The sequence below is a fragment of the Pomacea canaliculata genome, linkage group LG11 (genome assembly GCF_003073045.1).
Source record: "Pomacea canaliculata isolate SZHN2017 linkage group LG11, ASM307304v1, whole genome shotgun sequence".
Classification (NCBI taxonomy): domain Eukaryota; kingdom Metazoa; phylum Mollusca; class Gastropoda; order Architaenioglossa; family Ampullariidae; genus Pomacea; species Pomacea canaliculata.
Window position 1 is genome coordinate 8,172,328 of NC_037600.1, and position 24,147 is coordinate 8,196,474.

The 24,147-nt window shown below is 43.5% G+C and overlaps 1 protein-coding gene across 2 annotated transcripts in view; it reads right to left on the reverse strand.

Annotated features, from left to right (window-relative positions):
• Positions 1-447: 447 nt before the first annotated feature.
• LOC112574744 (FK506-binding protein 5-like) overlaps positions 448-24,147 on the reverse strand; it is a 28,568-nt gene continuing 4,868 nt past the window's right edge. Inside the window, exons 1-8 of one of the 2 annotated variants that reach the window (XM_025255979.1) lie at positions 21,880-23,635; positions 9,987-10,173; positions 8,751-8,846; positions 8,399-8,560; positions 7,974-8,099; positions 7,636-7,779; positions 7,270-7,346; positions 448-5,375 (exon numbers count right to left, since the gene is read on the reverse strand). In XM_025255979.1, coding sequence (XP_025111764.1) covers positions 944-5,375; positions 7,270-7,346; positions 7,636-7,779; positions 7,974-8,099; positions 8,399-8,560; positions 8,751-8,846; positions 9,987-10,173; positions 21,880-22,466 — 5,811 coding nt within the window. In that variant the 5' untranslated portion in view covers positions 22,467-23,635 and the 3' untranslated portion in view covers positions 448-943. Of the gene's footprint in view, positions 5,376-7,269; positions 7,347-7,635; positions 7,780-7,973; positions 8,100-8,398; positions 8,561-8,750; positions 8,847-9,986; positions 10,174-21,879; positions 23,636-24,147 lie in introns of those variants that run through there. The other variant, XM_025255978.1, reaches the window with a different exon arrangement.

Below are 24,147 nucleotides of genomic sequence, written 5' to 3' on the forward strand. Positions count from 1 at the left end.
GTCAGGTGACATTTTCTTTCTTAATTATCCCAGGAAGAGTCCTCTCGCGGCATACGTACTGCAAGCAAAACCATATTCGACAAACAAGAAATAATAATCATAAAATACAAATTAAAAGAAGCAGAAAATGCCCCACTTCTTCAAACAGCAAATGGTCAAAGTGAAGATGAAACCAAGCTCCTTGGGTCATGCTATTCTAAGGGTGAGGGTAAAAGGCAGGCTCTTAAACTATGGAATAGGGTTGCAAACTGATAACTTATGAAATGAAGGTCGAAGGCAGGAAACCCGCACGCTGCAGCTAGTGAGGATGGTGGCGATAGTGGTGGTGACGATGATGGTGATGATGATGGCAATGACAACGACATACCCTCAGCGTCATCAAGCTCCTCCCCTTTTACTTCATACACACGTGAAGTGAGAGTGGACTATTCCTCTCTGTCTCTGTACGTATGCAAGCGAGGTCATAAACAGGCCAAAATCACGTGGGACAAAGTTTTAAAAAAAACAGCGACAATATAGAAGCCAAAACATCATGCATAAAAAGGCAATGTACACAAGGCGCAGCTCATTAGGCTTATTCTGGCATGCTGGCGTGAGAACTGGAAAGAACAGAAAATGAATCTGACGGTTAATATATCACTTCAGTCATCACATACAGATCAAACGCCACGCTGCTAAGGGGAAAACCATTTAAAGCCACTGCGTGGGCAGGTGCACAAAAACAAAGAACTGTAAACATGCTCAGGAAGTCGGCGGACTTCTACAAAAAGCAACTAAACTCTGTGACCTCATTACCATGTCCTGGGGAGAGTTGGGATGAGTGAAAACATCGATGGGCGGTGGAAACAAGTGTCTAATTTTACACACATTAAACCACTTCACTCCAAAATGCCTTTGTCCTCATATTCAGCCACTCTGTCGACTGCATCGTCTTTTAGTTCCATCACGCCACTGATTTCCTCCTGTCCTCTCCGTCTGATTCGTCGTTTTCTAAAGTTGTGTCTTTGGCGAGGGGTCGCTGCTCTCCCTGAACGAACTTTTCGTCGTCTGCATCCTCACAGTTCACGGCTATCATCTGTTCTTTCGCGTTTTCAACATCATCTAACTTTGCGTCGTCGGTTTCGTCCACGCTCACCAGTCTGTCTATTTCTTTCTCTGCGCACTCGTCAACAACTCTAGACTGCGTGTCGGACTCTAGGTTGCTGTCCGTCTCGCTGTCTTTGCGCAACTCGACGTCTTTTTCTTCACAACCGTCGTCAGCAGTACCTTTACCGTCCTCGGAAGCGTCTTTTGAAACATTCTCAGGATCTTCGTCCTGTTTTTCAAGTTCGGTGACTAAGGACTCGTCTTCCCCACTACCCAAGACTAACTCTACTGTCCTGACAGCATCTACGTTGCTATCTTCGTATGCCTCTTTCCCCTGTTCTGTACTATCGTCTACCTTATCGGGAATATTGTCTGCCACTTCCTCTTCTCCTGTACCTTCGGAAACATGATCTTCCTCAGCTTCTTCTTTTAATTCGCCCTCTATCTTCTCTTGCTCTTCCGTTTCCTTCTGTATTATACCTCCTTTGTAGTCTTTGGTGTCTTCATCAGTTTCTACCTCACACTCTTCTTTGTCCAGATCGGCTTCGCCTGCTTCCTCGTGTTTTTGTTCTTCAGAATCTTTCTCGCCATCGATACCATCTGCGGCTATCTGTTCTTCCTTTTGAATGTCAATTGTAACAGATTCATCTTCAGCTTTGTCTTCTTCCTTCTTCGGTTCATCCTTTTCTGCAAAAACTTCCTCATTTTCAGGCTCTCTCGTATCTTCCTGTTTTTCTGTCGTTTCTAGTTCTGTTTCCTTTGTTTCATCGTCTTCTCGCCCATCAGGATTTTCTAGTTCTTCTTTGTCATCTGTTTCACGTGGTCCATCTGTGTCTTCAGGCCCTTCTGTTTCTTCTTCCGGTTTTTCCTCGATGGCCACTCCAGAGTCCGATTCCAGGAGATCGTCACTTGTCTCAATGTGCAAACCTTCTACCGCGTCCTCTGCTTCGTCTTGTTCTTGCTCTTCATCCCCTGCTTTCGATTTTTCGTCTACGCCGGGTATCTCTAAGGAATCCGCCACGTCATCTCCTCTACTTCCTCCTCCGACCTCTTCCTCTCGGATAGCCCCCTTGCTGGCGTCCTCGTTCTCGTCGTCTGTGATGTCCTGTTCTGTCACGGTTCCTTCATCTCCGTCGTTGTCCTCGTCGACCTCTACGACCTTGTCTTTCTCGTGCGACTCGTCTTTCTTCTCCTGCTCATCGTCCCTCAAGTTCTCCAGGCTCGCAACTATTTCCTGATCTTCCTTCTGGTTTTCTCTGTTTTCTTCTTGTGGAAACAATCTGAAGGTAGTTTCTTCGGGTGCCTTTTCCTCCAGCTCTGCCTCTGTTGCAACTTCTTCTGGAACGCTGCTCTCCGTCAGTAATAATTCTCCTTTTGCGGTTTCTTGTGCTTCGTCCTCAGCTATTTTATCTGTCTGATGCTCTTTCACTTCCTCCATTCCTTCTTCCGTATCTTCGACAATTTCTTTTTGCGGTTCATCCGCTCTGTCCATTTGCACTGTGATTTCTTTTTCTGTCGATGCGTCGTCGTTCTTTTCTTCTGTTTCAGCATCGTCAGCGCCTTCTTTCATCTCGGACATTTTCTCTTCGTCTTCCTGTTTGGTCTGATCTTTCTCCATCGTTTCTTCCATCTCTTTCTCTTCCTTGTCGTCCGACGTTTCCTCTTTTTGTTCTATCGTCAGATCTAATAGTTCCTCTGACTCTGTAGCTGCAGTTGTCGCCATTTCATCTTCTTTTTCTTCCGCCTCTTGTTCTCCTTCCTGCAAGGCGGACGCCTCTCCTTCCGCGATTTCTGTTTCTTTGATTTCAGGCGAAGGTAAGGTGTCGGCGAGTTCTTCTGTTGCATCTGCCGCGGTTTGGTCCCCAGCGACCTCTGTGTCCTCGGCATCTTCCTGGGTGGCGGCTGAAGTTTCAGATTCTTCCACTTTATCAAGAATTTCTTCTGCTATTCCATCCTCTTCACCGATCTGTTCGGGTTTATCCTCAGCTTCGGCTACTTGGGCTTCGTCATCTTTTTCAAGTTCTGACGTTATTTCCGTTTCAGCCTGCTCCTCTTTATCTGCGGCTTCTTCAAAGATTTGCTCTCCTCTTTCCGAACTAGGCTCTTTGTATTCTTCTTCTTGCTGGTCATTTCCTTTTTCACAAGAGTCGTCTCCCTCTTGGACTAAGTGATTCTCCACTGCATCTAGTTCTTCAGCAACGGCCGCTACGACCTGAGCTTCATTTGTCTCTTCCTCCGCTGTTACTTCTTGTCTGTCTTCTTCCTCTGGCAATTCAACAGCTTCGTTCTGTTCTTGCTCGAACGCTTCTTCTTCCTTTTTGTCGGATTCTAGAGCTTCTTCAGCTAAAATTTTGCTTTCACTCACTTGTTCCTCTTCAACCTCCTTGGTTTCTTCTTCAGGTAGTACTTCACCTCCTTCCGGTACATCTTCTGCAGGAACGCCCTGTTCTTCTTGGGGTTCGTCTTCATCTTCTTCCGCAAGCTTTTGTTCTTTAGCCGCATCTTCCTCCACCTCTTTTTCTTCATTGTCTGCCTCTTCTTTTTCTTTCTGTACTAATTGTTCTTCTTCTGGTGCTTCTGACGGTACCTCTGTCTCATCTGCTGTCGTATCCTGTTGTACCATCGTCTCATCTGCCTTTAACTCTGTTTCATTTACGGGTACCTTCGAGTCATCTTCTGGTATCTCTGCAGTATTTACCGGCACCGTTGTATCTTCAGTCAGCACCTCACCATCTTTCGTCTCTTCTTCGATTCCAGCTTCTGGTGTTTCTTCTTTGCCAATTTCCAATGCATCGTCAGCATTTTCCGACTCGACCACGTCTTCTGATGTTTCAGCATCTTGCAATACGTTCAGAGCGTCTGGATCCGCATCCGGAGCCTCCTCTTGCGTGGCCTCAGGTGCATCTTGCGCCAAGTCTGACGGCTCATCCGTCGCGGTATGTGTCACATCTGACGACTCAACCTTGTCCGGAGTCTCCTGGTTCTCTTGCTCTTCGGTTGTCTCCAAAACACTGTCGCCAATGTTACTATCTGTCGCGACTTCTTTGCCTGCGTCTGCCACAACAGTATCTTCCCTACCATCGTTTATTTCTCCCTCCTTATTGTCATTTTTGGCTAGAACATCCTGTTCATCTTGTGGCGTTTCTTCTTCTTCCGCTTTGTCTGTTTCTGTCTCTTTCTGCGTTTCTTCAGCATTTGGATGTTGTTCGATTACTTCCCTAAACTGCTTCTGTTGTGTGGTGACCTCTGCCTCCACCTGTGACACTTCTTCCGTTATCATTGGTTCCTCCTTAACTTCTTCCAAAGCTTCGTCTTCTTCATCGCCAAGCACTTGACCTTCAGGGTCTTGTGTCTCCGGATCTTTAGATGCAGCTTCTGCAACGTCAACAGCTATTTCAGCTTCGACTTCTTCCTTTCCCTTTTCCTCTTCCTCTTGTTCTATTTGCCCCTCTGCCTTTTTATCTTCATCGTCATCCCCATTTACTTCTTGTTCCTGTTTATCTTCTGCGTCTTCCACCTCATCTTTTACGTCGTCTTCAATTATCTCTGATGCCTCGTGAACCCCTGCCTCTTCCTCCTCTACCTTAACTGTCTCTTCTGCATCAACTACCTCTACTTCTCGTTCCCCGTCTTCTGCATCTCCCTCTGTAACCTCTTCACTTTTGACCTCCGGCTCCTGCCCCTCTGACCCCCCTTCTAGGCCTTCTGTCACCTGACTAGCCTCGAGGTCTTCGACTACTGGCTCATCATTTAGAACTATGACCGTCCCGCATGTCACTTCACTAGCTTTCTCTCGCTTACATTCCTCTTCAATAATTTCTTCGTTTTCTAACACTTCATCTTCTAAACACTCCTCGATCACTTTGTCTACCACATCTACATCAGGTTTGTCATTTTCTTCGGGTTTGTCTGTTGTTTCTGTCTCGGCTGACTGATGCTCTATGTTACACACTCCACCTTGCGATTTCACAACGGATTGTTTCTCTTTTTTCATTTCACTCTCACTAACTTCAGTTTCAACTTCTGATCCATCCATTGCTTTTCTTTCCTTCTCTTTCTTTCCATTTCCAGAACGGCTCACTCTTTCTTCTAGCTTCTCTGTGCTGTCTCTAACGCCGCTCAAACTTTCGTCTTTCGCTTCGCGAAGACTAACACTCGCTTGTTTCTCAGATGGTGTTTTAGAGTCTGGAATGGTTACTTTGGCAACGGGAGTCTGGTTAGCTTCTCCCGGTTTGGCGACAGCATCTGGAGCGATGGCAGGAGCCAGTCTGCGCCGACCTGTACCAGTTCTGTAGAGAAGAAGCCGCCATATTGTTCCGATCAGTGGATAACCTTTAACCTGTAGGGACCATATTCACTGACAAGACATTGAGACAAATCACGCTGAAATAAAAATAAAAATAAAAATCGTGACAGAACACTCCCCTTCAGAAGTTACAAACAGAAAAAAACAAACACAAAAAAAGAAATAAACATTCGCCTCCATTGGTGTTTTAGGCAGATGAATCAAACATCTTTTGGTGAATTTGTTTCTCTGTTCGCTGAAAAATAAAATAAACTCAACATAATAAAATGAATTTAATGAGTTTTTTTCCTGCTAGCGCACTTGTGCGTCCTTTGGTCAACGCGTGTTCCCCAAATTTTACAATAAACAGTCACATGTACCATTCAGGATATCATAACAGGAAGTATTTCTTGCTCTGAAAGCAAAATTTTATTAAGAGAGTAAAATGCGCTTGGTGACTGCTTGATTAGCCGTATAACAAGTTAAAGGCTTCTACAGTACTCCTACCTGGAAAGCAGGGCAGGATTTTCAGTGATAACAATACCAAGAAAACACACAATGGGATTCCGGAGAACCGACAAAATTATCTGATCGTCATTAACTTTTAAGAACAATGTTTTACAAATTTTTGACAATGCAAGAATCTTGGAGGCAGATGAATAGATAGTTAAGAAATCGCTGTCTTATGGGTCACCGTACAAGTTTTACACACACTAAGATGTGTTTGGATTCTTTAATTCTGCTTCAGTCTACGCTCAAAAAAAAACAAAACAAAAAAAAAGTTCATGACCTATGACACAAGGGGAAAAGCACCTCTAGAAAGAATGTTTGCAAACAGCAATTCTAATGTTAATGGCCAATAACGTGGAAATTTGCCATAGAACTAGCTAAAAAATATATCTCTGGACATCTGGATTGCAAATATTGACTAGAATCTAGACTACCTCTTAGTAACAGAATGCATCTCAAATATTCCAGTTAATTTCATCATTCCTACTAACTACAGCTGTTGACCGAGCTGATCCATAATTGTGCGCTGTACTCAAGAAAACACACAGAAAACCTCATGGCTTAGAACTCAATTCCCCCAGTAATCTTCAAAAACTTTTACGAAAATCCAGTTTAAAGTAAAAGAACTACAAATGCTGCTTCTACGTCTTACAGTTAAGAAAGTTTGAGTTTAGCCTAAGAATATGCATCACTAAGGTATCAGAAGATTGGTGATCGAGATAAGGCGTTCCTTATCGACCAACACACTAAAATGTTAGCGGCAGATCTGATCAGTACAGCTGTTGGTCCAAATATAAAGACCAGCTGACAATCGTTTCTTAAAGATATCGACTGGGTCTCGAGCGATAAAACTGTACTACGCACAGACCACTCTTTTCTACAAAGAGAAATGCACATCGTTGTAGGGAAAGTTCTGTAAATGTGGTTACTCTGAAAGAAAAGTCCCGTGAAATGAATACTTCAAATAATGTTCCATGCGGCTAGACTTCAATCAGATGTAAACAATAATACTGTATTCTGCCGCTGAACAGATTCGGCTAACGTGTTGTCAAGCACAAAAACTTATAGAACAGTCACGTAAGGTAAAAACGAATGCAAAGTCATGGAATGTAAAGTAGTATTAAATATAAAAAGTAAGAAACCGTCATTAAGAGATACACATTAATATGCAACAAGCATCTAGGTGGGGATGGAGGGAACAGTATACAGTAGAAAAGACAGCAAAGACCAAAGATGTCTGCACTTATCTGCAAATATCGACATCACCGGCTAAACCAGAGCTCGAAGGAGCTCGGTATTATGCAAAATTATGCAAAAGGGGAAACTACTTGTCGCGACCAGTGCCAGCTAGATAAGCTCTCAAGCCGGTAGGAGTTGCGTTTCCTGACCTGCTTTCCTCGCATTCCAGCAGCTTGCGGTAAGCGGCAATCTCCAGCTCCAGGGACAGCTTGGCATCCATCAAGGTCTGAAGAAAAGAGAAATGATGAAATGCACGTCCTCTTTAATGACTGGGTTTAAATATAATGGCGCAAACATTTTGTTATTATTTGAAAATGAACAAAACGGTTAATTAAATCTTCCGTCAGCTTAACAGGTCTTGTATCTGAATATTAAATAATGGACAAGAACAGTTTTCCTTCAATGTAGTGACAAGAAACAAGCAAACATCCAAACTATCTCGTGTACACGCATTCGCTAGCGCACACACACCCTTAAGTAATAACTTACAAAGGGTGAAAGGACAAAAAACTGACCTGCAGTTCCACCAACATGGCTTCCATCTCCGCGCGAAGCTTGTTCATCTCGTCCTTGAGTTGGTTGACTTCCAGCGTGTGTTCCTGTTCCTTCTGATCCAGTTCGCGCAGCAGGTCTTGGTACTGCTTCTCTAGTTGGGCGTTCTGCACAGACCGACACAAGTACATGCCAACATGGTTCTAAGCTACGCCATCCTTGAACTTTCACAAAGATGTGAGCCATGTAACCAGCCATCAAGGAATGTTCTCATCAATTAGTGGAATTGATGTCCGCAGCTTTTTCAGATAATAGGAGAGTGTTTTTCAAGAGACAGATTGTATTAAGCCGTGTTACTTACCCTGGCCTCTAAGTCCGCCACTCTGATCTTTGCGTCGTTCAAAATCTTCTGGAACTTCTTGGTCTCCTCGCGTGCATGAGTCACTTCCATGTTCTGTTTGGTGGCTCCAGTGCGGAACTCTTGCACCTGCACAGCATAGGTAAGAAAATCGGTGATAACACTGACACACCTACCACGATCGCCTCAAATACAGGGCTCGTCCCCATACTCTGCTTATCTCCCTTTCTTCACGTCAAAGTAAACTTAGACCCCTTACATAAGTTATTTATTTACTTATCTGTTTGCTTTTTTTTCTCCTCTTTCGCCTTTTTTTTCTTTGATTGTAACTATAAAGTCGGAATAAAAAGTAATATAAGTGTAAAATATTTGCATTCTCCAGCTCAGAAACAAATAAAGAAAACGAGAAGAAAGCTAAAAAAATTTACCTTGAGGTTGTAGAAGGTCTCCATCTCGCCGCGGATGGTGTCGATCTTGGAGTCGTACTCGCTTTGGATGTCGCGGATGGCTTGGGACAACTCGTTCTTCCAGAATTCGCGGTTCTCGGCCGTTGTGTCGCGGTACGCCAGTGCTGCCAGTTCCTTTAGTTCCTGGTTAACGGAAAAATGACAAAAATATCAAATAGATGTTTTCGTAGCCCACCCTTCCCACCAAAAATACAATAAAAAAATAAATTGGCTGCATCAATTACGTTATCCTGTTCTTCTTCACAATACGTCTACTGATTCTATGTTCTCTTTCCCTGTGGATCCTTGTCTCGGCACTGTGACTTATCCCTACCTGCTCGTGAACGCTCTTGAGGAACTCCAACTCCTCTGCCAAGGTCTGGGCGCGGTTCTCGGCGTCCAGTCTCAGGATTGTCTCGTTGCTTAGGTCCTGGAACCAACAAAAAACGGACAATCAACGACTTTGCTGGATGACTTGAAAGTTTGCAAAAAAAGACTATATATATGCAAACATGCTCTTTTGTGTCGCGACACTAATACTAGGAATCATTTTCAATCTGCGATTAATTTGTTTCAATTTTAAAAAAACAGTTAAAAAAAATGTTTCACCTTTAGTTGTTTAGTCAAGCGTTGGCATTTACGGCACTGAGTTTGCAGAAAATCGATCTCTCTTTGGAATCAGTAAATTAAGAAGAAATATTTGATTCTCATCAAAGTTGTCTTCTTTCTGCTCGTCAGGTTTCAGTTCATTTTTAAGCAATGTCGGGGAGTGTATAACATTCTAGTATTTAAGGTCATAATCTTTAAGTCCAGGCCAAGGATTTGAGTCATACTAAGTGAAACAACTATCATTATATCATTCACAAACCTACTTTTATCAAGCATCAAAGACTACAAGAAAATTAATTTAGACTAAAGACAGCTACAATCTGAAATATATTCCACTAGACCCATCGCAAAATACCAGATCGTTTTCCACCCCCAAACGCAGTCACGCCACGCTAGGCTACTTTTCAATAGTTCTCTATGTACTCTGCTCATCTGCCCGCTGCTCAAGAAGGTCACAGTACTAGTACTGACTAGCTTTTCTGTAGGATCTTGCCCACGTAAGTCGATCCGGTTTTCTGTCCAAAGGTGTGAGATAAAATACCCCAGATCATCATAGAACTTACGTCCTGCTCCTTAATCCATCCCCTAGACAGGTATTTGCTTACTGACGATAGAATAATTAAATGTGATATTCAATTACAATTCAGTTACTTCAAACTTGGACATCAGCTTAGCTGTCTAAAATAGTTTCTCTTTAATTAACTACTTCTCAACCCACCAGGCTTTTTGGTTTGTTTTATTGTCTATTAACAAACTTTTAAAGGCAGGATTATAATCTATCATCTATTACTCACATATGACCAAGTATTTATTAATTATTTTTATTAATAATTTTCTTTAATTGAAGCTTCTTGGAATGTAAACTACGCTTGCCAGGTATCTCGTTGTGACTAACAAGCTGGGAAGGTGAAAGCACCCCAAAAAAATGAAAAGACCGTAAAGCGAGGTAAGCACTACTCACGATGCGCAATTTATCCAGCTCCTCGTTGAGGCGGGCGATGGTCTGTTTGTCGCGCTGCCGCTCGGTGTCCAGTGAGTCGTTGGAGCGGCGCAGCATGCGGATCTCGGCCTCCAGCTCTGAGAGCTGCTGATTCAGCTTGTTGATTGTGTCCCGGTCCTGAGCACGCCATTTTTTGGCCTCGTCCAATCTGGAAACAAAAACGCAGCGCTTTAGTACATCGGCAGAGCAACGCTTAACTTTATATTTGTTTTATTACTAAAATGTGTTTTCCAGAGTGCTTTATTTCAGCTTTTGTGGTCTGGCAAGTGTTGTATGTTATTAGAGGTTCTCATAACACATGAGACGGATTGAAGCATGGCGTCATATACACACGGGAATTAGCGAGAAGGAATGTGAAAAGTGTGCAGAAGAAGAAGAGGAAATTGTCTGCTTGGTGGGAGAGCACATCTGATCAATCGGTACATGAACAAGGCATCAAGCGAAAGATCGAGAGAAAAAAAGAGAGAAAGAGAGAGAAGGGTTGATAGCTTGGTTGGGTACGAAAAGAAAAACGAACGACATTTAAGGAAATTCCCATCATGACTAGAGATTCATGAAATGGCCCGATACCACATCATTAACACTAACCATATGAACGAGTGTGAATACTGAGCCAGACCCTAGCATAAACAAAAGAGACAAAACTGATGAGTCTGTCCGTCGGTTGTTTGAGGATTCATCATATCTAAATCAGGTTGGATATGAAACTGCATGTCCTTTAGTCCCCCACTCTTTTTTCTTTTATTAAGCTGCTGTTTAGTTTATCTTTTTGGTTCAGGCTATGGATAAAGACAGACACACAAAGTACATATCTGCAGGTGGCCCTATCTAAATTATTCAGATCGATTAAGTGTAATCACTAGGTGTTAAAGGCTTTGACGAAATACGTCGATATAGTTCTATTGATATTTCTCTCAGCCTCCGGCCACAAAACCTAGTGAAGCGGAAATTGGTTACAGATTGACACATTTCTGTGGAAAAAAGTTTTTCTGTTGTTAATTTCAGTTAAATTATGCCAGAAAGCGCGTTTATGTGGGGGGCCCTGCTCTTGGCTTCGAGGCAGTCTATAACTGAAAGCCAGAAAATTGAATTGCATGCTACTTCATCTCCCCACACCCAACATTCTACTTCAGCAATACCAATTACCATTTCAGAGATAACCGCAGACAATGTTCCCTCAGGGAAAAAGCAGGATTTGCCGATAAAGTTGCACGTCAGTAAAACGCAGCTGTAGTTAACTCCCTTGTTTCATGACAGGAGGAAATAAAACGCTTATCGCAGAGACGACATAAGTGTATCCTACATCAGACAAAGCTGGATATTGCTTTGAAATTGTCTTTCTATGATTGTACAAAATGTATACTATTATCTAAACTACCTTTCGCAAGAGCTGTATCTATTACTTGATATTTTTGTAAAATCGGTTTTCCAGCGTAATCGAGCACCAATTCACCTAAAAAATGTTGTTTTTTTAATCGCATCTAATAAGACAGGAAAATATACCTCCCAAATAAATTAAAGAAATTGCTACTATTAAAATCAGAATATATCTCATTTTCTCTCCGTCTTCGATCAGCCCAGCGGTCCTTAAAAAAAAAGTGCACAACCATCTCTAGATGGAATTAAAGAACAATGAATCCTATCGGTCAATTTGCACTCGTTCGCCAACCTACCGCTTCACCTTCCCTCCCTCATACACACAGGGCGACACTCCTAGGCAGGATTGCAGCGAACTTCCTACACTGGGAGGAATGTATTAAAAAGCCGTGTTTGTTCGGCTTGCAAATATATCCCACCGCTTAAACTTGTCCGTCAGGTTTTGTTGTTTTTCTTCTTTCCATTCTTCGTGTCTGGATTTTTACTAATGACCATGAAAAGCTGAAAAACGTGCTTGCTCTCTGAAGCATCGGTTATTTCCGTGGTGGTGGTGGTGGTTGGGAGAGGGGGCGAGGGGAAGGAAAATAAGCCCTTGCTAAAGTTTAACCGAACATCTCTTGACTTTATGCAAATTCCTTCCGTCTCTAAATGTATTTTCTCTTTATACCAAACTCAGTGCTGCATGTTATTCTTTCTTAACAGGAGAGGGATGTTGCCAGACCGGGCGCTCGGAGAAAGATTTGTTATGAGGCAAAGCAGTGTTTTTGCAAATGTCTTCAAATATGTGCACAAACAGGTTTTGTAAGTTGTTTCTGATCGACAGTGGTAGATGCTCACCCAGTTAGCACAATAGTGAGGATGCGTGAAACCTGTTAAAAGAGCCACATTAAAATGTTGCCGTGTAAACTGTTCAACTGCTACTATGTATATTACTGAGTAGTCTGAGTTCCGTACTGGACGGTAGCTAAGGAACCTAAAGAGAGTAGAAGGGAACATGAATTTCTCAGTAATGATAAAGAGGTTAAACAGAGATATCGGGGGTGATATTCCACTACACCGGAGTCATTCGTCTATGGACCGGTACCTGTAGTTGTGTGTGTGTGTGGGGGGGGAAGCACATGGATAAACGTGGCAGCTGACATGGCCACCACTCTGGCCTATTGTGGGCAGGTCCTGTACATGACGACCAGTCCAGTCTTTGATGTTTGTAAGCAAGTTCTTCTTCTGGCCACCAAGGCGTCGACTGCCCTCAAAGTTACACTGAAGGATAGTCTTCGACAGGGAGTGCCGGGTCAAATCCCAAAGAAGACCAAAGAAGTCGCTTGACTGTCGCAAGTAGAGGTTACTATAGTGTCCTGGAGTGTGCAGATGAGGAGACTGAAGATCAGGCAGTGGGGCGTGGAACTGAATGCCGTTAATGAATTACCTTTAATTAACCGAATTATTTCATTTCGGTTTGTTTGAATCGGGTAAAACGGGAAATGTTATTACTGTACTCCGATTTGGTCGAAGATGCGTCTGATGACAGTTTAAATGGACGGTGACGAAAACAGATCTTAGTCAAGAAAACGCAGTTTTTCTTTTCTTTTCCTTTTTTTTTTTTTTTGTTCTCCAGAATTGTTTATCATAAATTGGAGTCGTTCGTAAAGTTCCAAGTCCGTTTCGCTTCTTAGCATTAACATGCTCTCTGGAATAAAACCCCAATATTTCCTGCAACATTCTTCTCCATCTACAAGTTCTGAGGTCAGCGTGAACTTTGATAAACTTTTCACTGCTTTTTCAGCAGCCTCCATCATCCAGCCTCAAGCGCACTTTAGCTGATGACTTATCGACCCGAAACTTTCAAAGGTTATTTTCCCCGTCTGTGTTTGTACAAGTAGTGAAGCTGCTCTGCAGTTGTCACCATCAGCCCATAAGGATTACTGAAACGCTCCCTCCATTCCTCTCTATAGCCTTCCGCCCCCCCCCTACCCCCCCCCCCCCCAACGACCCTAGCTTTTTTCTCTCCCACTGTGTAATCCAGAAATGGTCTGCAAATGGAAGGAATGTCTGAGATTGTCTGTCTTCTGTTTGCACATGCATCAAAGTATTGGACAGCAGGAACATGGAAGCCAACGATTTCAGCTAGCAGCGCGTGCCGACTGCCGAAGCTGTGAAATTGTGTCGCCTTTTCATTAACAAAAAAATACATAAATTTATAGTTATACTTTATCCTTCAGAAGTCCCAGCATATAATGTAAATGTCAGCACGTACTCTAGCAGGTCGGTATCTGAATTAGCTCGCATTTCTACTTGAGTGTGATGTTTCCTCATGTGGCAGATAAAAACATGTTCTGAGCTATTGAGGCATATCGTTGACTTCCACGTTTCAGCGGGAAACGAGAGATTTTGTTGGCAGAAGGTTTAGCCACTAAAGTGGTTTGTGAAGTGAGCTTTGCTGGTGTTTTAGGATAGTGTAATTTGTTGTTATTGTGTGTGTGCGTGAGTTTGAGTGTACAGGTACATCTGCGTCTGGATACATCTGTAACTATGTGTACGTCAAACGTATGTTATTCACTTACTTTTATGCACACATTCTTGTCACTGCGCATGCTTACAACACACCCACACAAGCACCTGTATATTCATGAACACACACAATCTCTCTCTCACACATGCAGGTCGAGACGGGTGTCCTTAGCCACGTTCAGATCACCCGTGGCGCGACGTTCTCACGCGACTGCGACCTGAGATCGCATTTACAGGACTGTGTAGGCAGCAGTAAATAACGACCCTTTGTGAAGGCCGCAGTACCCTCCCACACACCTTTTCACAGCACTGGTGAGGACAACACAGCACAGGAATGCAAGTATGCACACGCTCGATCGTGGTCAGTAAGGAGAGGCCCGCAGGCAGAGTACATACTACGTACATCTCGGAAAGAATGTTTTTCATTAAGGACACACTGCTGGGTCGACATGCAGCGGGAAGGGAGCTCTTAGTAAAACTATAACAACGTCCTCCGACAATTCTCATTTGCAAACATTCATGAAAGAAACCCTGGTGTTAGGCTTACTATTTTCTTTTGAACATCAACGTGCTGCACCAGTCAGTCTGAAACGCTTCACTGCACCATAGCGAGAGACTGAATGACACACACACACAATAAAATAAAATTGACATCTGTTCCAGACTAGTGAAATGCAGCGTGCAGCTGTTACACACCGAATCCTCTGTCCATCACAGGCACACACACTTTCTCTCGTCCTCACTCCTTCTGACCTTTGGATTTCACGCAAACGGCGCTAGCTGTCACTGGCAGTGTCACTGCCAAATATTTCCGGTGAAGTAAGATATTCCTACCAACCAGAGAGTTGCATAGTTTGGTGTGTGTGTCGTTGCTGTTTCTCTTATCATTCTTTTAACAGTTTAATCAGCCTTACACTAATCTCCCGAATTTCATTTCAGTGTAAATAGTGCGAGCACCTGTGACTGTGTGTGTGAATCAATAACCTATGGGGCTTTTGTCACAGTGCATCGTAATATAGTATGTACTGCAGTCGTTTGTATCAGAACATCCATAGCAAGATTGCAAGTGCAGCCACGTGACAAGTCAATTTCACGGCAGCCTGTGCCAACACGGAGAGAGAAAATTGGTCATCAGAGTGTAGACGACTGTGACCTGCCCGTAACCAACCTTGTAACAATGGCTGCCTTTAAGCTGAGAAAGAGGATTTGCTTGATTTGCTGCATTCCTCTTTGTGAATTACGGCAGTTCTTAACCGGACAAATATTAACAAACGTTTGACAAAGTTTGCTTAAGTTATTTCCATGATGATTAAAGAAATGCATTGCCAACCTTTGTCAAAGGGTCATATATATATTTTGTCAGTTAAGAACGACCTTTTGAAGCAGGTGGTATGTGTTCAACAGCGACTGAGAAGATATTTCTCAAAATCGTAAATTATTGTTGAGGATTCGAACACTGCTTTATTGAACATTATTCAACTAAGTTCGGAATAGTTTTACAACACTGAATATTCGAAAAATTAAAATAATAAAGACCCCTTGTGTCGTTAAGAAGCGCTAAGCCTGTTCCATTGAATTTATGAGGTTAAAAAAATCATCTCGAGTTACCGTTATCACAGAAACGCGTTTACCTGTGTGTGCCACCCCAACAATCAGTTTACTTTTCGGGTGTGTGTCAGAAAATGTGAGTGGGCGTCACAGCTTGCAAGGACAAGTGAAATCTCCTACTGAGCCTTCATCTTGCCAGCCGCAGACACTCACCTCCGCTAGAAGGTTCCGACATGTCGTGGGTTCACAGTAAAATAGTGTGGGCCTCACACGTACTGTGGTCCGTTCAATGGACTAATTATGACAATAATGCAAACATTTGTCAGTCACATAGACACGATGTCGAATATGTGACAATAGTAAATTATTAATCTACGTGAAACGTGTCAGTGATAAAAAAATGGATGTGGGAATATTACATCAAAGTAATGAACCGCAATAATGATTCTTTGCAATATGGTTATTCAATCTGCTTATGCTATAATTTAAAAGCAAACATAATTAGGAGTGCATACATGCTAATATAATGACGTTAGCACGTGTCAAAATGTGTATGTTCGTTGTTGTTTGTGCGCGCGCGTGTGTGTGTAAGACCGAGAGCGAGAAAAAGAGAATCCGTCATCACTTCTCCACAGTCCTTGCCTAAAATTCCCCCCCCCCCCAGAGTACAAACGCATGTACAGTAATAGAATACAAAAATACTGCGTCAGCAGATTCCATTCACTTATCTCTTTATTCATAACCCGCGAGAAGGGCTCTCAGTCTGAGGGGCGAGTGTGCACGGGTAGCTGTGCCGGTAGTGCGTATAATAGTCCCTACAGCATTTACCCTTGACTGCCTGTGAAAAGGCCATACTTCTTTTGTAAATGCTTTTTCCGCCCTACATAGAGATTAAAAATATATTGTACAAAATGTCGTTCTGACAAGCTGGCCGACTGGTTTGCCGTTCCTTCTTCGGAGTCAGCCATGCAACAACTAACAATCGATACGCCCTGTTGCACTGCTTGTCGACATGGAAAAAAAGAATGGTTTTAAAAGAGAATAAATCATCCTAAAACTGTGCGTCTTTCTACATCCTTTATTTGCTAAACTACAGTATCTTTTTCTTCATTTTTTGAGGAGGAGGAGGATAAAGGAGGAGGTGCTGTTGTCGTCGGCAATTGTGACAGCTCATCTGACAAAGCCTGTGGTTGAGCTACTGGTTGATGATGGAGATGGAAAGCAATAAACACAGGAAATGTAAGACCGATACAGATGAAAGTGCAACACAGGGAGGGGGAATGGCAACGTTTCAGAAGCTGACTGAGACACTTGTATATGTGAACAGTAGTGTAAACATGAACCGATCGTGTTATAACCATTCCTATGAAGAAATCCGATATAGCTTAATGACATTTTAAAAGTGCAGACCTATCCACTTCCGCTAAAACGAAGTGCCCACTTCGACAAACCGTTTATAGAAAAGACCTGCTCAATCTAGGTATACAGGCCGATTTGTCCCAAAGAGAAGCGAAATCCCCTGTGTATGGTGTGTGCGATTTTATACAATCCAGATCATGCTGAATATCGTATCTCGGCTGTGTAGGAGTCCGAACGTGCCTGGGTCGTGCTTTTGAAGATGGATTTTGCATGCTACTATCACCAGCGAGGGTTTCTCCAAATCTTATACGTTTCCCAAGACACTGGTGACCAAGATATTCCTCCTTGTCTTCCAAGATATGTCGATGCAGCATACCTTATTCTCTATGAAAAAAATGAATGCAAGAGAACAGATATAGTCCCACAGTCTTTAGGTCACTGAGGGCGATGTGTTAAAGCCCTCACACTAGGGACTGCTTTTCGTGAGGTTCAATGTCCATCTCTCCCTCACTGCCTTATCTACTCCAATCAGCTAAGGTTTTATGAATACATGTATGCGTTCGTTACGGACATACAATAACCTACTCAAGAACATGGTTCTATAATTAAGACATTTTGCTATCGACCCCCATAAGTTAACTCCTCCTCAATCCCTACATCTTACTGTGCTGTAAGGACCTCATCTGTTGCGACGCCTGAATGCTGCACGACCTGTGCTCATTCGAACGGCGCGAGTGGTTGAGTAGAAAGACCTTTACAAGTAAGACGCCAGCTGCTAGTCATGACTCACTATCACAAAACCTCACAACCGACTTTGATATGTGCGAACAAAGGCTTCAGCCTAAACAATTTTTTTTCTATGTTCTTAAAAAAAATAAGCAAGCCCAAACTTTTATCTTCCTATCCCAACCCAAGTTTTCACTTACTTATCTAGAAGTGGTTATGCATAATAAGGCAAAACCTTTGTATTGAATTAACATAAAAAACCTACATACGTCATTAATTAGTTATGTACGAGGGAAAAAATAAAACCCTAATCAGCATGGGAACGTGTGGAGGAGTCCATTTTGCCGTTAGCAGCTGCAAACGTACACATATTCTTAACTGTATGACTATGTGTATAAACTTTTATGACCAATGTGTAAATAACTGGCATTTGTATATGACCATTATGTATTTCTTTATAACCACTATGTAAAAATACGCCAAACATAATGGCATATTTGACAACATGTTTTCTTTCCATACCGGAGAAACGTGAAGTATATGTCGTTCCCTTGACCTTAGCGAAAAGAACTATTGCTAAGAATGGATCCTCTGATTGGTGTCACTGTGCCCCAGACATCCCCCAGGAGACGAAAGTGAGACATCGGTGTCAGGGAGGGGGATGGAGTATGGTGATCGCTGCCATAGAGATGACATTCTCAAAATGTGGCATTGATTTTCCTTGCTCCAAAGGCCGGTTAACTTTGAGGACTTTGACTTATCAGTCACCGTCGTATGCCTGCCTTGATTAAAATCTGGACACCAGTTGCTTTCAGTGTCAGACAAAATGGCTAAAATGTAGGAAATTTCGACTGAATGTTAACCACACATCACCGAATACTGCATTCCAAAAATGCTTGTAATGTTTCAGTGCTTTCGACACTAAAGAAAGGGGTCAACTAATTATGACATATTTATTAGTAGAGTTTAAAGAAATTGACTCACGTGGGTAACATACTGACACATAAATATAGAACCCTCAAAGGTATAGCCCTTCAGCTAGGCCACAGGACAGTCTAGACAAATAACGCCATGGGCAGCATACTTTTATAGTTGTACTTTTTCTCAGATGAAGGATTTTGTTTGTTTGTTTGTTTGTTTGCTTCTACCACTTATTAACTTTAGAAAGTAGAAGACAAAGATGCAACCAGGACATACGACTGTGAACTGTGCTTAAAACCTCCAAATTTTGAAATATAAAACATTTGCTAAATAGTCCGAATAGGGTCAATAATACGCTCCCTCAGCTCGCCATGGCAGACTTCCAGGACTTCTATGGTGATTCATTGGATATCCCGGAGCCTTCTGCGTATTATATAACTCCTCTCCTGATTCAAAAGGTACAGATCACCTGTGACTGTTTCGCGATGTTCCCTCTACCAGCAAAGGCTACAGGAAGGAATTAAAGTAATCATGCTCTGACAGCAGCGGGACTTGAGCACCGCTGTTTAAATGTCAGAAAGAGTGCTCACAACCAGGAGCCATATATTTCAGCCTTACCAGAAACGGTGCTGCGGTTTGATGCATGGCTATGTTTAAATTATTTAAAGCATAAATCAAAGCGGAAGTTGGTGTGTTTGTGCCGAATGACAGAAAGCGCGAATGGCATGTCTTTGTATCTCGTGTGACGCAGTCGTTACACATTACACATTGCCTTTGCACAATACGGCCATGTTATTTTCTCACGGCAAGCATGAGACTAGCAGGAATGAAATGTTGCCTCTTAGCTTCAAAGGGACGTGAAGTACGTAGACTGATACGGTAGTGGATTTCTAAAGAGGAACCAGCCCCCGCAGTCTGATTTTATTGCCCAGTCACGCCCGAGGTAAGTAAGTAGAGGGAAATTATTTATTCGCTGTTTTCCGTCTGGAGCTTATTGATCGCGTCGAGGGACAGCTGAGCTACAAAATATACAAGAGACTTTGGCAGTGGTGTCTTCGCTCCTTCACTGGCAACAAAAAAGTAAGTCACCAGGTCAAATAATAAAGAGAAAAGAACTTCAATTTCTGAAAGTTCAGTCTCCCATGAAGATATTAAAACTCAATAAACACTGAAAAATAAATTTTAAAAAATTTCAGAGAAATCACTTCTTCTATTTGAATGAAATACATTTCTGCTGACCTGTCTTTCTCTCTCTCCTTCCCTCCTTCCCTGTTGTTCGCTTTTCAAGTCATGCCTTTTGTCATTGTAGAAGTCTAGCAGTTTAAAATACCCTTCCTCTTTAAGGCAAAGGTTAGATGTGAAAAAAACCATATTCTGTTTATCATCCCACCCTTGTGGATAAAGAATTATCATTGTCACTCACTCTCTCCACCCTTCCTCTCTCAAGTGTGCACGCATGCGCATGCACGAACACTCAAGCACACACACACACAGGTGCACTTTTCGAGGAGCAGTGATTGTGGAGAATAAAAGTCGCACACACCCTTCCTGCCCACACCTGGCACGCGATACCCGATATCCTCCTATCTACGGCAAAACAAGTCGGAAGTAAGCACTACAAAGGGGTGGCCTTACACCTTGATTCGAGAAAAATGTTTCACACACTGCCCTAGGAATGCACAACGACAAACGACATTGTCAGAAACTGGCGGGGGTCCTTTAGCGAGCGACAAATGATTTGTCTTCACTCAACAACACAGTTCTCCTTCTTAGTGCAACTGTGTCTATCGTACAGGGATACTCTAAGTCTCGGCTCTTCTCCTTCTCTCCGCGATACAGCCTTCGTTGCTGGCTCAGCATAAAACACGAAAACTCCCTCCCCCCTTCCTCCTTTTCTTTCTCTACAAACACTCACAACGAGATAGCCTTTCATCGCATCGCATGCTGAGCTACCTTTAGTCCATCATTCTATTACTGCAAGGTGTAAACAGTGTCGAGTTTTTAGTGGCAAGAGTGGGAGCAAAAAAGTGTTGTCGAAGTCCAAAGACCCTCTTGTGGGGGAAAGGGAGCAGTGTGAGAATGTAAAGGAAGAGGTGCAGTTGATGTTAACGTTATTTTTTTTTATGTCCTTTAATTACAGCTCAGTCCTCGCAGGTGAATGCAGTTTACATAAAAAGTGATGGATGACCCACGGTATGATGTCAGACGAGGAACCGATCAACGTTGGCATGTGTGCGCGCATCCGCGAGTGAATAGCTGTTGTCAATGCATCAATATAACGGTAAATATCCGATGCTCTTTGATCAAGTGTGATCACGCGTGACACTGTTGGGGTTTTGTTATATTTATATTTTACCGATCCATCTTCTGCCTCGTTCGAGAGTACAAATCTTTATTTGTCTAAATTCTCGGCATAGCTAGTATAATATGCAGAATAATCTTCTATCTAGCCCTCGTTTCCACTTTTCCCAAGACATACGGCGACTAGAGCCAACCAATATAAGCCCTGGATTTTTGCCTTATGTGGAAAAAATATTAAGTATATAATTATGTGTTCTGTTGCATTTGCGTCTGTAAGGACTGATGAAGTAGTCTTGCACTGACAGTGATCAGGCTCAAGTCCCTGACCAGACACAAACCCGCGATGGAGACGGCCTTCACCTTGTATCATTCATACCGTCGCCTCCCGGCCAGCGTGGTGGAAAGACCTTATCAGCCAGCATGCTGGAGATGTTAAGAGATTTTCTGATCGATTGTGCACGTTTAATGACCACCTCACGCAGCTTACTGCATGGGAAAATACAGTCTGTAGATTACTACGCCAGCCGAATCACAGATGTGATTATCAGGTCCCTCAGTACAGCTAACTGATTACTCCACGCCACACCCATTAAGCGAAATACTTGCACAGATGAAACCTTAGTGCCACACCAAAGTTGTGAATGCGGACAGGTGACACACGGAAGACCGCAGCGAAATGCGAGATAAGAAAAAAGTGGCCTTGGCCTTCTGTCCTCAGCAAGTAGTCTAAAGAAATACAGTTAAAATTCTGGGAAAAAAGTGTGTGCGCTCTCGCATATGTAAAATGGAGCGTGCCAACGAGCGAGTAAAAGGTCAGTGTGTACAGGTCCATAACGGCACGTAAGCGCCAAAGTATGTTTGCAGTTTATTCCTGCTGACAGAAACTGATTTTGTAGACCTTGACACACAGCTCTTTTTCGCAAAGGTAAGAGGCAAAATTCTCAGTCTAACATAAGCTGACTACAGTAAGACAAGGGCACGTGCATCAGCAGCAGAAATGGGAGGGTGGGTAAGAGGGATTGAGAAAAGGAGGGAGAGAAAGAAAGAAGCATATGAATATCAAAGGCTCAGCAGGTCGCAGAACGTGTCAGAAAACCAAACTTCCCACACTCACTGTCTCAGCAGGTCCTCCACCTGTTCCTCTAGCTGCCCGACGCGCACCTGCAGGCGGGCCTTCTCGTTGTTGGTCTCCTCAATCACCTTGCGGGCCTCTTCTAGTTCTGTGCCATACATCTGCTTCACGGCAGACGTCTCCTTGCCCCACTTGCTCCGCAGGTCGTCCAACTCCGTAGCTAGCTTGCGGTTCTGCGCCTCCAGGAAGCGGACCTTCTCGATGTAGTTGGCGAAGCGCTCATTCAAGTCCTGCATGTCCTTCTTCTCACGCTCGCGGTTCGTCTTGAAGCTCGAGACGCCGGTGTTGGATAGGTTGGTGATGCTGCCTAGGCTAGGCAAGAAGCCGCTGGAGTACTCGACGGTCCTGGAGATGCGGGTGGCGCCTGGTGAGATGGGTCCCGCGCCCACCGTGCTGGAGCGATACACGGAACTGGACCTGGGTGCGATGCTGGACCGGTAGTAGAAGTCTGAGCCTGGGTCATCGTTGTTGGACGAAGTCGACGTCGTTATGACTGTCCTCTTCTCCGTCACAGAGGAGCCGATGGGCACGCTTGAAAGCGATGTTCGAATGGTCTGCGAGGAAGACATTTTGGAGTCGCTGTGGATGGACTGGTTCTCTTCTGCAGAGCGAAATCGAAACGTCGGGTTGTCTCAACACGGGTAGTACCGTGCGTCGCAGCAGGGGATCGATTCTATACACACTAAACTATGCAGACGATGCAGAAAGTTGTTCATTGAGGGGAATAAATCGAATACAGGTCACACGAAAGCAAGCCTGAGATCCGTATGCGTGGAGAAGCGTATACCTCCAGCTTGCAACACGACTGCTGTTTTTTTTTTTCTTCCCCTCGGGTCAGCACATCCGTCACCGAAAGCAGACACATCGACCCACAAAATGGGAGGCGAGCGAAGCGTCTCTCGAGTGGAACACGGCAGAAATGTGCAGAATTACCGACCAGGTATCGAGTAGAACTAAAGGACTGGCTGCTAGACGGATCGAAAAGAAAGGCAGCAGTGACTCAGGAAGGGACTCGACTCAGGCCGCACACAGCCTAGCCCTTCGCTCCTCGCTGGCGGTTGACGTGTTTATCTTGCGGGACAGGAGTGATGGCGCAAATGAGACAGCACGCGTCTCGCGGCGCCCCCACCAGGCACACAGCTGCCTGCATAAACAGCGCGAGACTTGGCCGTGCGTCAGTGCCTGTCCACGCAGCGCAGCCAGTGGTGTATGTTCACAGGAGTGCGAGTCGAGCTTGTTCTAACGTGTGTGTCTGTGTGTAGATAAAACTGCGGTAGACTGTAAACTCTCTAAATTGTCTCCCATAAATTGTCTCCATTGCCTGTGCTCAAACAAATTGTGGGGGAGGTATAGACTATTCGTCTACTCTATAGACTCTTGTGACAATCTTACTTTCTTCAATCGTATTTTCTTGCTTTATTTTCTAATCTCTTGCTTTGGTTACCGTTGTCAAACATCAAAGTCGTATCCAGCTGATACCGAAAATATTCTTTGAGAAAATAATTTTGCATTTCTTATTTTTGGCCACAGGTGTATGCAAGTTCTCACCTCGCCAAGCTTGGCTTTCTCACCTAAACAGACGTCGCCACTGGTCGGGTTCTGATCACGTGATCTTAATGGCTGTTAATAATAGCTCCACTGGCTGACATGACCTAGAAATAGCGTCCATTTTGTATTCTTGTATACTGCGAGATTCGAGTTTTCCAACTTTATAAGGGCATACCTACGCCAGCTATCAGACTTGCTGTACCAGTTTCACGCTGTGTATAGCTTCTCCAGACAAGCTGAACACACGGGGAACCTGCATACCTGCTTGGTTGTCCCTACCCGGGGCAAACTGTGTCCTGTTGATTGATCCACTGATGAAATAGAGAAGACGTCATACACCGTCAGTTTGACATAACGTATTGTTGACCCCCGTTGCCACCTTCTGCTTCAATTCATATAGCGCAGCTAAATCGAAGTGTCAGTTATATGACAACGCCTGCGTCCTTTTAACGACATAAGAATCTCGTTCGAAACAAGAAGTGCTGAGAATAGAAACACTTTACATACCAGTAGCATTTGCTTGTTATATACTCTATACCTGAATGAGGAAAAAAAATGCATCCACTGAAAAAAAAGGAAAGGATTATTTCATGAAGTAAGCTGTAGATTAAAGTGGTCTGTTTTTTGGTTTTTTTTTTAAGCCAAGTCGATTTTTGGAAAAAGGCCAAAGAAATAACCGATAATCAGGAAAACTTCAGCTTT